The sequence below is a fragment of the Ixodes scapularis genome, unplaced genomic scaffold, assembly GCF_016920785.2.
Source record: "Ixodes scapularis isolate PalLabHiFi unplaced genomic scaffold, ASM1692078v2 PGA_scaffold11__112_contigs__length_91849675, whole genome shotgun sequence".
NCBI lineage: Eukaryota > Metazoa > Arthropoda > Arachnida > Ixodida > Ixodidae > Ixodes > Ixodes scapularis.
The window spans coordinates 58261795-58276462 of record NW_024609837.1 but is presented as its reverse complement, the minus strand read 5'-3'; the positions used below and the strand labels follow the sequence as shown (position 1 = coordinate 58276462).

General features: G+C 47.5%; 1 protein-coding gene across 1 annotated transcript in view; it reads right to left on the bottom strand.

Moving 5' to 3' along the window:
* The window catches only part of LOC115308859 (peptidylglycine alpha-hydroxylating monooxygenase), an 82548-nt gene that overhangs the window by 30207 nt on the left and 37673 nt on the right, over positions 1-14668 (bottom strand). The window contains exon 2 of the mRNA XM_029966967.4: positions 12520-12577. Within this exon, the coding sequence (XP_029822827.3) occupies positions 12520-12577 (58 nt within the window). The remainder of the gene's footprint in view (positions 1-12519; positions 12578-14668) is intronic.

Sequence of the window (14668 nt, the reverse complement as noted above, 5' to 3'; positions counted from 1 at the left end):
CACAACTAGTTGCCTTCCTTGAATCCAAGTAATATTTTTCTTCATGTCAACGTGGCTTTAGGAAAATTGTGAAACACAGCTATTCTGCCTTACTAACGAGTTTTATGTTGCCTTTGATCAGGGATCCCAGATGAACTGCATTTTTGTTTTACTTTGCAAACGCTTTTGACAAGGTAGCATATAATGTTCTTCAAAAACTAAGTAAATTGAACGTTGATCCTGATATGTTTAATTGTATCGTAGCATTTTTAGCAGATCGTTCTCAATTTGTAGCTTGTAATGGTATCAACTCCACTCTTACATCTGTTTCGTCCGGCCTACCCGTAGGGTACGTTTTAGGTCCTCTACTTTTTCTAATTTATATTAACGACCTTCCCAGTACTGTCTTCTCCTCAATTAAATGTTTTGCTGACAACTGGGCTATTTATCAAATAATATGTAATGACTCTGACTCCAAGCAATTACAGCATGATTTAGATTACATTTTAAATAGGTGTGAACTCTGGTCAATGGAACTAAATGTTATCAGGTACATTCTAATACGCATGGCTCGTAAGGTTACTTTTAATTTACATAATCTTTCCTAGAACCTTCATAATAATTATGTGCCTAACAACGCTAACCCGAGGCTTGGTTTTCTTAAAAGTAATTTTTTTATGGTCCCGTCACCATTCAAACTATTTCTTTATAAAACATTAGTGACGGCAAAGCTTAAGTGTGCAGCCTCCATCTGGGATCCCGGTACGACGTACCTTACTGACTCTCTCGAATTATTTCAAAACAGATCCGCACGTGTCATTTTGGCTAATTATAATCGTACCGCTAGCTTAGCATCAATGAAAATACTTTATCACTAGCCAGTCGCGCACATCGCCAAAATATTTCTAGTATTTGTCTTTCACAAAATTTTTCATCACAACACTCTACTTAGATATCAATTGATAAACCCCCCCCTCCCCCACCTTCATGTCTGTCTGCGCGCTTGGATCACCGTCACAAAGTAGGCATTCCATTTTTCCATTATAACAAATATTTTGCTTCATTTATCTCTAAAGTTTCGAATTAATGGAATCATTTATCTGCATCACTTACATCAATTGTTGATTGTGTTCTCTTTTGCTCAAATGTTCCAAACCATGTATCCCCTGTTGCTTAACTATTCTGTATTTTCCATTATTATTTCGTTTGTTTTCTCACCACTCTCCTCTGTAATGCGTCTGGCTTTGAGGGTAAAATAAATAAATAAACTGAACGTGGGAAGAGGGTTCGGCATTACCAGGGGCGTAACGGAGCTCAAGGATGGGCGCAGCATGAATTATTGTGACGAACTTCCGAAAATAATCACAGCACCTGACAAAGGGCACAGCCGTGGGCCACGTCGAGGAACTTACAAACTCAGCCGCGATCGCCCCCATCTCAGGAGACTGCTCTTCATTGCTGTACAAGAGGACGCCGCCTTCGGAGCTTGACATCGACCAGACCCTCACAGCCCCAGAACGACATCTGACTGATCTTCCTGCCGAGTACAGTGAATGTTTCGCCACGTCATCAAGGGTGCGCCAAAGGACGATAGCCAAGCATCGCGTTATTACGGATGAACATGCCCTTCCTGTCCTCCAGTTGACGTAACGTGTCTCCGTGAAAGAACGGGAGGTCATCCGAGAACAAGTTCAAGGGATGCTCGAGGAAGACATCAATCAGCCTTTGAAGCATACCTGGTCCTCTCCCGTCGTGCCGGTAAAGAAGAAGAACGGAACGCTGAGATTCTGCATGGCGTATCGAAGGCTGAATTCTGTGACAAAGAAAGACGTCTATCCGCTTCCACACCTAGACAATATGCTTGATCGACTACGCCACGCCCGTTACTTCTCATCAACGGACCTCAAGAGTGGCTACTGGCTCATCGAAGTCGACAAGCGGGACCGTGAGAAGACAAACTTCGTCATTCCCCACGGACTGTACGAGTTTAAGGTAATGCCTTTCGGACCTTGTACGGCACCAACCACTTCTCAGCGTGTCATGGACACTGTGCTGGCGGGCCTGAAATGGCAGAGCTGTCTCGTTCACCTCGATGACGTCATAGTATTCTCAAGCGACTTCGACAAGCAACTGCGACGACTCCGCGCCGTATTTCAAACCATCAAGACCGCTGGACTGACGCTCCAGACTTCCAAATGTCGGTTCGCTTACGGCGATCTGAAGTTCCTAGACCACGTCGTAAGCAACAAAGGTGTTTCTCCTAAACCTGACACAGGGATGGGCAATATTTCAAATACAAGTATTTGAAATACGTATTTCAAATACTTTGTATATTTTGCATTTGTATTTAATTACAAATTGGGTAACGTATTTGACGTGTGTATTTAAATACTAAAACGTGGGTATTTCAAATACAATTGTAATTAAATACAATTTTGTGGGCGAAAATACATACCTAAAATTTATTGTCACTGTCCAGAGCAGGAAGAAAACTACGTTCTGCACCGATTGCAGTGTCTCTCAATCAAGCACAAGCGTTTAGTGACTTTGTGATTACGGTGCTTGTCCAGCGCAAGAATAGACCCTTTCCGAAATTCAGTCTGCCCTCTTTGATCACTATCATCATCAGTGGAACGGCATCTGTGCCATACCAATGGCGGCCTTCTAATGACTGATAAAAGAAGACGTTGAAGATGCTCCTAAGCGGATCTTGCGAGGCCTGTACATTCGGGGGGTCAGTACGACGCGACGTAGGAATGGAACGCAAGAGCTACGCAAGCGTTTATTTCTAATAACTCAGATTCAGTCAATCTGTGTACGGCACACAATCTGCTTTAAAGTACTTTGGTGTATAGAATTTTCTCGAGGCATCTTAGTGGGTTGGAGATTTGTTCTAAATGCAGGTTCTTGGTTACCGTCGAACTGAAAGTGATCGAGAAAGAATTCACTGAACAATTCCTCGCGTGCTGTTGGCTTGCGAAAGTGACGGTGCCGATGCAAGTTCATTTCCGCCATTGATATGGCAAAACCTAAACTGCTTTACAATTCACCAGATGGCACTGATTTGGGAAAGGGTTTATACACTCTAAAACCGGTCTCTCATAAAAAACGCTGTCCCTCTGATTTTAAAGGGGACAACAATGCTTTCAGGGGGACAGCTCTTTTTAAGAGGGAAATTGAAAAATAAAATAGCAACATCTAGAGGGACACCAACATATTAAGAGAGACAAAGGAAACCGTTTCGTTGGTCCCTCTGAACAGGAAAGACCGACAGAAAGATTCACGCGTCTCCCTTCATATTAAGAGGGGACTGGTCCCTCTTAACTGGACCAATGTAGTTCGGTCAGGAGGAGAGGGGCAGGCGCACTAATCCACGGCAAAGAGTTCGGATGGTGCTGAGGCTTCGCGCCAATTCACGGAGAGCTGGAAACGGTCGTTGCCGGAGAGCCGCAAGCGTCATGCTGCTCGTTTGACTTCCTTCGGGTGAGTAATCCTATCGTATTGAACCTTTTGTTTTTGGCGCATTGCGGGTGGGAATAATGAGCCATCAATATTTTCACGCTGGCTGTGGGATGCACGACCTTTGCATGTAGAGAGAGAGTGTTCAGCTGTAGTCGGCGGACGCGGTCGCTTCGATCTGCTCGTTCAGCTATGGACAAAGCGTCGCTAATTGTTTGCCCTGCCGTGAGCCGCAGGAATGTCTTTCGTACAAAACGCTTTTAGCGGGCTAGGGTGTCCCAATGTGTACGCGTATGTCCTAGGCTGGTGATATCAGACCATTTTCTGTCCGACGCTTTTGTCTACTTTTTAATTTTGAACGCGTGTTCGTTCTTCTCCCAGCTCGAGCTGCTAGCTTTGGCACTGCTACGCCGGCATTTTATTACCGGCAATTTCCTTTTATTTTATCCCTGAGCGTACACTGTCGGCATCGGGTACTACAGAGGATGGCATCACCCTCCCTAAGGCAAAGCCAAGATAAAGGCACCCTAGCTGGGGCTGTCAGTGTTTCTAAACTTGGCTCGCCGATTTGTTTCTCGGTGTGAACTCTAAATGCTTGAGGTTGACCGCCCGAGAGCGTTGATTGACGGAAACAATATTGGCGATTTTGCGTTTGTTTGCCTTCAGAATTCATTACAGCAATTTACACTGCAACGTTATGTTGTAGTCATCTTTAGCGTTGCAGTGATTATTAACTTTTTTCTCAAGTGGGAGGCGAGCAAAAACCCATAAAGTGTGTGTATGTATGTGGAAAAAAAAGGGGGGGGGGGGGTGGAGTGGACGAACTTCTAATTCAAACCCCACAAAAAAAAAATAGAAAGAGGTTTTTCCTTCGCGCGTTCACGTTGCGTCGGCGTCGCGGCGTCTGCGGAAAGGGGGGAAGGGTGGAGCGGTGGCCCGGGAGTACATTTTTTTTTTTTTTTAGTATTTCCTTAGCGTAGTTTTTTGTTCGTTATATTTTGACGGTCGCGCCGGCAAAGCTATCGTTTTCTTTTTTTTTTTTTTCGGGGTACCATGCTTTTGTTTTTGGAGGTTTTATTCATGATGTTTATTATGCTCTTTGTTTTCTGTAGCTGGTTGAATTTTTTTTTTTCTGTGTGGTACATCCGCGAAAAATATATAAACAGAACTTTTTTTTCTATTTTTTTTTTCTTAGGCTCTTTCGGGCTAGGTTGACTATGGGCGTTAAATGAGTGACCGTTAAAAATCTTGTTTTCAGAGTGAGGCAATGGCAACGAAGGTGTACATGAAGGGAATCAGACAGGGGTTCTGCTCGGATTGCTCGTGTAAAGAGCTCTACCGGGACCCTCTGCGCGGTGGAACGCACCACCCTGAGTGGTGAGCTTACTGCGGCCACCCGCACACGGCCCACAACGAACTCGGTAATTATGAACTTTTTGTATTCTGGTGTGTAGGTAGGCTCTATTCACGTTCTGTTGGCATATGCGTTGCTTCTGAAAAAAAGAATAAATGAATGGCTTGCGCCGAAATGTCTACAGAAATATAATTTTTTTATTTGATTATGTTGCTCTCTAAAACATGCATTAGATCTCTTCTGCAGCTTCGAGCCGCAAATGCAATCCATGCCTTCCAAAGCACACGGGGCTTCTAATGGTCATCTACTACTAAATGCGTTTTCGTTTTGTCTTGCTAATACGAAAACGATTCTCGTAAATTACTTAAAACAGCAGTCTATTCTCGTACCAAATATTAATAGTAGCAGAAGTTACGTCAGAAGCTAATATCACTCGCTATTTCATGGTATACAGATTGGGTTCCGAATCTTTGAGCTGTTTCCACTTTATTTTCGCATTTGTTTCCTAGCGCCTGCTTGATAACAGGTGAAAGCGCTTCATTACCTTCATTCTCATTCCCACTCTCTGTATCTAAAGGAAAACAATATGGTCTTTCACTCAGCTAAAGGTGGATGCACAGCTTCGGTTCCATAACACGATCGTCACCATGCTGGGAAAACTGGAAGAGGTAAAAGGGGCCTTTTGCGGAGACAACCCGACAACATTCTTGAGCGTTAGGAGCATTCTCCGGTCTCGATTGGCCAGAAGTTCTCTCATCACCTATGGTATGTGAAAAAGCGAATGCAAAAATAGAAATGTAAGCTTGACGCTGACGCATATTTTTTTTTTTTCTTTTTTAACAATGCTGCTTGCAGGACGATTTTACCCCTGACGAAAAAGTTCCAGGACCCAAGACTTTCTTCGCTTCGGAGAAACGGATCGTTTCTGGGAGCCGGTCAGTGAAACTCTCCGCTAGCACGACTATGGAGGGGGCACTAGTCATGTGCTTATGGGTGTATTACATAACGGGACTCTCCTACCCTGTGGCATGTGGACAAACCTTTGGACTTCTCTAGGGTCTGCTCGTTGAAAATGAAGTGTTTCGATTCAGTTTATGTCAGAAAAGCTCAGACAATTGCTCATGGCCGTTCAAAAACAACATAAATTCTGAGCTCCTGCTGATGGCAAGAGACGCCGAATAATTCGTTTTTAATGCTATGAAGTAGGTAACTACGCTCTAAAAAAAGTACAGGAATCTACTTTCCGGAACAGCACTTGGAAAGTCAATCACCTTAACTCACGGAAGCAGCTCAGCGAATCACGATGCCGAAACATAAGATTAGACCAAAAAACTCAGTCTGAGTTGTGACATTAAGCAATGCAAAACGTCACGCTTGTTGTGCTTAGTGTCGCAATTCATTTTTTTGGTATAATATCATATGTTTCGGCATCTACATTCGCTGAGCTGCCTCCGAGAGTTATGCTGATTTTCTTTCCAAGTGTTGTGCGGGAAAGAATGTCTACCTATTTTTTTGCGCTACCCGCTAAAAAAAAAAAAAAAAATTCAGCACGATTGTATTGTTGTTGTTTATGATAGGCAAAAGGGGTCACTTTGCAGCACGGAATTTTTTGTGTGATAGTTTCCAAGAAACGACGATTTCTGGCGTCGTTCTAACGTCTTTTTTTATCCGTAAAAGCTACCAGAACATTGTTATAAAATTACTATTTTGATAAATACATTTCAAAATATTTTCTTGTGTCATGGCAAATAAAACACGTGTTTGCTCTTAAAGATTGTTACTGTTTTATTTGACACATTGATTCCGTTTATCAAACATAACATACAGATCAAATTTCAATTCTGTTACGCAGCACAGAATAACTTTGGTTAAACAATATCAGCGAAAGTGCGAGAACTATATCACTGCAGTGCAGCATGTCAGCTGACAGTCCAAACACGAAGGAGCAGAAATTCTACGATACAATAAAAGAGATAACCTAAAGTCGGGGTCACGCTGCTTATACATCATACAAAATACATTCTGCAGACATGTTTCCATACGAGTCACCGCGACATCCGTGCTTTATATACCACGTGACAAAGCAACCTCTTGATTTGGTTGCCTCGTGGCGTTCGAGGCACGGATGTCGCGGCGACTCGTTCCGGAACATGTCTGCAGAATGTATTTTGTATGATGTATAAGCAGCGTGACCCCGACTTAAGGGGGACTATACCCCTGCATTTTAAGCGGGCCACCGTCCCTCCAAATTTAAGGAAGAAAATATAAAAAATGTCCCTCTTAAAAAGGGACTCTGACCTCAAATTTAAGGGAGACGCCGTATCGCCTACTTTAAGAGGGCTGGTGTCTCACTTAATTAAGAGGGAAAATCTCCATGTAATATTAAGAGGTCTGTCGCCCCCCTTAAAGTTAAGTGGGAAAAAATCGAAGAAATGTCCCTCTTACTAAGTGGGACCGGGCTTAGAGTGTAGTGACGAAATCGACGTTCACAGGCAGACTGGCTAAATAAGTGTTTTGTGACAACTTGTGATGCTTTCCAGCCTAATTCCCCTCCATATTTTTGCCTCAAACATTATAAATGCGCGGGTCGTCCAGATTTTCGTAACTGGTGCGAGTTGCAACAATTAAAAAGTATCTAGCTAGTGCTGCGAGTCTTGGTCGTCTCGGTTTTTTGTTGGTCTATACCAAAATATAATCGACAAAAAAAGCTGCTTGAAGCTCTACTTTTTTCACCTATTACGTCCAAGCTGGTTACATTTTTTTGTGATTATATTTCTATTACGTTACTAGAGCCTCGCACACTAACTCCCGAGTGTGCGATGCAAAATTAAAATGAGATACCCAGAAACCTGTTGCAGGTGCCCCGAAGTCGCTGACGCAAATTTTGAGGAATGTATTTGGAAAAGTATTTGGAGGAGACCAAATGCATTTGGTTGTATTTGTATTTTGTACTTAAATGCTTTTTTGGAAATGTAATTAGATTTGTAATTAATTAAATTTTTGACGAAGTATTTTGTATTTGTGTTTAGATACATATTTGCATGTATTTTGCCCATCCCTGACCTGACACGCGCAGTGGCCGAATTTTTACCGCCGCGAGACAAGAAGGCCGTGAGAAGATTTCTCCGACTGTGCGCCCTACAGGCATTTTGTCCGACATTTCGCGAAGATCTCTGCGCCGCTCACCGACCTAACGAAGGACGCAGTAAACTTTTACTGGGCAGAAGATCAACAGCGCGCATTCAATGAGCCGAAACAGACTCCAGACGTCCCCGATCATCGGCCATTTCGACCAGCATGCCGTGACTGATGTCCACACGGACGCCAGTAATACGGGACTTGGCGCGGTACTGGTACAAATACAGGAAGGTACAGAACGAGTGATCGCCTATGGAGGTCGAACGCTTTCTCAGGCAGAGAGCAATTACTCCACGACGGAGAAGGAACGCTTTGGGGCCTTCTGGGCGATAACCGAGTTTCGTCCCTACTTGTACGGAAGTCCATTCAGAGTGGTCACATACCACCACTCGCGCTGCTGGCTTGCGAACTTGGAGGATCCGACAGGACGCCTTGCCTGATGGAGCCTACAACTGAAAGAATTCAACATGTCCGTGGTCTACAAGTCCGGCCTCAAGCACAAGGACGCAAACTGTCTGTCAAGGGACCCCGTCAAGCCAGCTCCCCACGGCCGCCGCTGGCGACGACTAGGAGGAGAGTTTTTTTGGGCGCAGTAAACGTCGACAATCTGGCGGAACTCCAAGGAGCCGACCCTGAGCTGCCCGCACTGATTGAATATCTGGAAAGGTGGAGGAAGTAGAGTTCGCCCTGTCTTCTCGCGAGCCCTGACAAGCTTCCCCTTCCGACTAGGCGTGCTTTATGTTTTACAAAAAGAACTTCGGGGACAACAATTCGGCGTGGCTCCTGGTAATCCTCACCGGCCTTCGTCAGGAGAGTCTTAAAGCCTGCCACGACAAACTGACGGCAGGGCATCTTGGGTACAGCAGGACACTGGCACAAATCCGCGAAAATTACTTCTGGCCCAAGCTCCCCAAACCGTCCACCAGTACAGAAGGTCATGCCAAGAATGCCAACGACGCAAGAAACCACCAACGAAGCCCGCAGGACTGTTGCAACCGATCGCACCGCATACCTCCCCGTTCCAGCAGATCGGAATGGGATCTACTCAGGCCATTCCCCAAGTCGACGCTGGGATATCAGTAGAGAGTCCTTACGACCGATTATTTCACCCGATACGCTCGAAGAAATCCCTCCCATTCGGGACAGCTCTGGCAGTCACCAAGTTCTTCATTCAGTCCATCATTCTTCGTCACGGCGCCCCTGAAGTCCTGATTACGAACCAAGGAGCAGCATTTACGGCTCAGGTGACTCGGGAAGTTCTTCGGCTCAGCCACACAAGCCACAGACGAACCAGGGCGTACCACCCGCGGACCAACGGGCTCAAGGAACTGCTCATCAAGACCTTCGCTGACAGTATTTCTATGTGCATACGACGATGTGGAGCATAAGGCGTGGGACGGAGTCTTGCCGTACGTCACGTTTGCCTATAACACGGCAGTTCAAGAAAGCACCGGAGTGACACTATTTCAGCTGGTGGTTGGCAAAAAGTGACGACGATGCTCGACTTGATGCTGCCCGATGAGCCAGTGGACAGCGGGAACGTGGACGCCTAGGGTGATCAGTCAGCGAGCAGAGGAGGCGCGCCAGCTAGCCTCCAGCGGATTCAAGGCCAACAACGTGTCGACGCTAGCCGGTACACCGACGTGAGGTTCATTTCCAACCGGGAGACAGAGTGTGGGTGTGGGTTACAGTGATACCAGAATTAAACTGAATATAACCACATCTTAACAACTTTGAAAAAAAAATCCAGCACGAAAATATTAACACAAGTCAATCTAGCAATGCTTTAAGTAGTTGAGCAGTAAGCTTCGCAGTGCTGTAATTAACAAGAAAGGAGGGGCAGTTTCAATTTCAGCTGGAATGTTACTCCATTTATACAACGCCAGTGAAAAAACGTGCACATAAAGATGTCTCTTTTAGACATGTACTCACAAACGTTCAGTTTATGATCTGTACGGGGGGACACAGAGTTTGGCTCCCTCATGGAATGGATTTGAGCGATGCTGCTTTTGCCAATAAACATGTTATAAAACAAGGAAAATCTAAAATATTTCCGCCGACCTGCAAGCAAGGATCACCACAGCACAACTAGCAGAATAGATCTTATGCCCGAGTCCCACTAGAGCGACAAACAGAAACAACCGACAGCGACAAGCCTCAAACCCATGCATCATGCTCGCGATGGTACCTTTGGCAGGCGTTTAGTCGTTCGCTACGCGTGAAGTAAGCACGAGCGATTGCAAGCGTGCCAAAGATACCCTCGCGTGTATGATGCTCGTGTTTGAGCATAGCCTCCTTTATTCTACAAAGCCTGTCAAATAGCGAAAGACTCTGGTTTGAGGACAAGAAGAAGCTCGATTCTATCATAAGACAAGTGTACAAGTTGGCCCTCGGACTCCCCATGGCCACGTCTACGGACCGCCTCATGCAACTTGGAATACACAACACGGTGTCCGAACTCGTCGAGGCGCACCGGAGCTCTCAAATCGTGCGTCTCTCTAAGACGCCTACCGGGCGCGCCGTCCTGGAAAGGCTGGGGATCGAGCCGGAACCTTTGCAAGAGGCCCCGGTCGACGTTCCGAAGACGGTTAGGAAAGCGTTGGAAGTCCGCCCGGTACCGCGGAATATGCACCCTCAACATCACGAGGAGCGGAGAAAGGCGCGAGCTGACGCCCTCAACAAGCAGCATCGTACCAACTCTGGCGTCCTTCACGTGGACGCTGCGCCGTACCCGGGCGGCGCCTCTCGTAACGCCTGTTTCGCGATCGCCGTGGTAAACAGCGACGGATCCACGGTCGCCCAGGCCTCCGTGACCACCAAAGCCACTGCAGTGGCGGAAGAGGCGGCCGTTGCACTGGCCCTGGTCCACGCGGGCCCCCTCTCAACGACGATCACCAGCGACTCCAAGACGGCAGTCCGCAATTTCGCCAGAGGCAGGGTGTGCGCGGTAACGGAACGCATCCTTCGATCCTTCAAGCCCGGCTCCGACCGCACCAGACACCGTCTGGTGTGGGTCCCCGCTCACTCGACCCACGAGGGGAACAAAACGGCACACGCAACGGCAACTCGAGCAACTTCCCTCCGAATGCCGGCCGGCACGCTGCCAAGCTCCCTTAGCGGCGTCGACGAAACGGCGTCCCACCACCTTTCGATGTCCAAGGACTGCCTGACGGTGTTCCAAGAGATCTTGCAACACTACCGCCTAGAACGCAGACTGTATCCACCACCCGACAAAAGTCTCACCAAGTTCCAGGCCCTGAGATGGAGACAGCTGCAGACAAATACCCTCCCCTGCCCGGCCTTTCTGCGGCATATCTATCCAACCCTCTTCGACGGGAGGTGCGCTCGCTGCCCGCCACCAGACCCCGCCGACGGGGGGACTGGCCCGACCAAGGCCACCATTGCACACTTGTTTTGGGAATGTCCCTTCGACCCTCCCTCACCTACTCTACGGGACTTCGTCGCTCACCTTCGAGAAAGAGAAGAGGACCCGCTGGATCCCCCTTGGGCTGTGCTTCTCCGAAGCTCGGACCCACACATCCAAGCCGAAGTCGTCTCCCGAGCGGACAAGATCGCGACGGAAGTCACGAACACCTTACAAAAAGCGAACGAGCACCCGACGTTTGACTTGGCGTGAACATCGGTGCATGCCATGCACCGATGTTCACGCCAAGTCACATCCCTTCCAGAACAGAGAAAAGCCACCTCGCATGCATTCCTTTTTAGTTCGGGAACAGAATTTTTTCTTTTTGAGAAGCCGCGGTAGGTAAACCTCTATCCTGCGGCTTCTTGATGTGGTGTTCCATTAAAGTTGTTTCTCTCTCTCTCTTGAGGCTTGTAGCTGTCGTTTTTTTTTTCTGTTTTTCGCTCTAGTGGGACTCGGGCATTAGAGAAGTCATAGTTACCTGACAAACCGCGCTGCTCGTTTCTGCATGCGTTCAAGACGTGTTCTTCGTACAAAGATGCCAGGCGGTACACGTGCATTTGAATATTGAAAGCACGTTCGTCATATATAAAGTTTCGCTAGGCTGTACAGCAACCTGCATAAAGTTACGTTTTATGAAATTTAACGTGCGGTTGCGCCCACGCACAGCTGCTGCAAATCGCGGCTGATAGAAATGTGTCAGTCACATTAAAACACCTGTTTTATTTATGCACAACTTTGCTTCGTTAATTTGTTTTTATTCATCCTCCTTTTTTTATCCATCCTCCTTTTTTTATCATAATACTACGCTCAGTCCGCTCCCGTGTCCACCTTAACTGGATAAATGTCGTGTGGCCGTGTTCCACTGCTACGTGATGCACGTCTTTGACCCCAGGTGTAGCATACTGCACTATGCACTGCGCTGCTAATTTTTCTACGCTCGTTTTTCTTTTTTCTTGTTTCTGGCACAAGTCCGCAGATTAAACCTTCATCTGTAGTTTCACGTTAGTCTATCCCCCTTTCATCCGCGCCGGTATTAAACAAACTCCGCTACACCCAGTCTCTGCTGCAGTTTTATGCGCATTTTCGAACAACCGGCACTGCGTCGTAGGTTTGAAACGTTCATTACAGCAGGGCCAGCTTTCGTAACAGTATTGTTCCTTACCAATATACTTGTGCGTCCTTGAGGCGACATGAAGAGCGGTGCAGAGGTAGGTGTGGTTCTGCATAAAGACACAGGGTGTATAAAAATATTAGCACGATGTCCCTCGCACGAACATTTCAAATAAAGCAGTCACGAAGAAACCGAGTTTTTGGAACAAGAAACCGAGATTGTCTCATGGACCCTTTATTTATAACTAATTCAAACCATGTGACCAAGGGCCCGAAACAAGTATGTGCAATGCCACCTATATACAGACCAAGGCATGCGTGTATTTTCTCCCTTAGAGTCATCACTAATGAATCCATGCAGCGCCATCTTCCGTCAACATGGTCGCTAGCGCGTGGCACTCGCCGCTTGCCGCTTGGCGCGCCACAGGCGCACCACGCGGCTTTATCTGCATCGACCAGATCCGAGACCCTACGTCACTTCCAGATCGGAAGTGACGTAGGGACGGCAGCACCGGTTGCCATGGGTACTGGCACGCGCTGCCGCGCGGCGCCCGTTTTCATCACTCATGAGACTCCTGGGGCCCTAAGCTGGACGCTTGGCGAAAACGACGGCGAGAAATCTGGCGGCCGCGATTGGCCAATGCCACACTTGACCTTGGCGCCGGCCAATCATAGGCGCCGAATTTCTCGCCGACTTTTCCGCCAAGTTTCCAGGCGAGCCCAAGAGGCGGACGTGTCCGCCGTACAGCCGCCTGGAAGCCACCGAGGCGTCTGCGTACTGGGGCCCTAAACTCGTGAAACACAAAGTTCGGGCAAAAAGTTCGCGGAGCGCGCCGATTGGATGCTGGCGACAAAAGCGCCAAGTCATCGTCGTAATTATCCCATCGGTGCGCTCCCTCAACTTCGGCCCCAACTTTGGGTTTCACGAGTTTAGGGACCCTGGTACGCGAAAATACTCGCTGGTTATTGACGGTGCAGAAAATAACACACCTTTCCCGCCCAAACCTGCTATATGCATGCAAGCATGTCGACTCTACGGTACTAGTTTGTATGCTCGTTTGAAATTACAAAACAAAAGCTCGCATGTAGACCAAAGTGTGGTCAGAGCTAATGCACTTGCGAAGGTGTTGGTTTTTGCGAGGACATAAGGTATTTTTTTTAATATAAATTCTACTGCGTCAGCAAATGTTTAGGTGGGATCGGGAGCTGAATGTGTCGACGGTGCACCCCAGCTCGGAGCGCATGGAGCGGAAGCTCGCGCTGCACTACCCAAATATCCCGGGTTCAGTCCGTACCGTTGCCCGTTTCGATCAGGGGCTGTTATAGCCTCGTCAAATACAAAATATGAGGCGAAAGCTCACTGTTCGCTCGGATGGGACTTGGGCCGCAAAGGCTCGGCGTCATCGTCGCGAGAGTACGATCGGCACATGCCGTAAACCTGGGGCACCAGCTCGGTATTTGAAGCGACTGGGACCCGTGAATGAGCATATAGTACAGGCGCACGGTCGTGTTTCGCATCTGTGCGATGAACGTTAAAAAGACCCCAGGCTAGCAGTCGTACAGCACTGGCAAATTTTATCATTTAGAGCAGAAATCTTGAAACCCCGGACCGCTGACCAGGTCCGACCCGCGGATATCTTCCGACCGCCTCGCGGCTGGCCGCGGTCTTTCACTCTAAAAAAAAGAAAAATAAGTTTTTAAGTGATTACCTTGGAGGTAGTAAAAAGCTGTCCCAAATATAACGACAGCTAGGGTAAAAATGACGACACTACACGTAGTCAGAAAGAAGGTAGTCAAATTTGACCACCCCCTAAAGCAACATGGTGGCCGGTTAGCGAGGCTCGAATTCCCCGGTAAGGCTTAGCGGACAGCACTTCTTTTCGACCGAGTGAGAGAATAGGGCGCATACGCCTATTCGACGTCTTCCAAGCCCCATCAGACACTCTAAACGACCGTTCCCAGACACCGGTACCGTACCTATATCCTGGAAGGACGGCAGAGTGTGCGCCTAAATCGCCGCGATTGCACCCGACGGCATCTCGCTAGAATGACAGTATTCTTACCGCCGACAACGAACGCTGAAAGAAATCGTTACACGAGGAATGGGCATGCTGACTTTATTGAATACAAAGTATGGTTGTCGTAAGCGGCGATAAATCGCTGGGCACCTTCGTCGACACCGACGAGAGGCGTTCAACTCG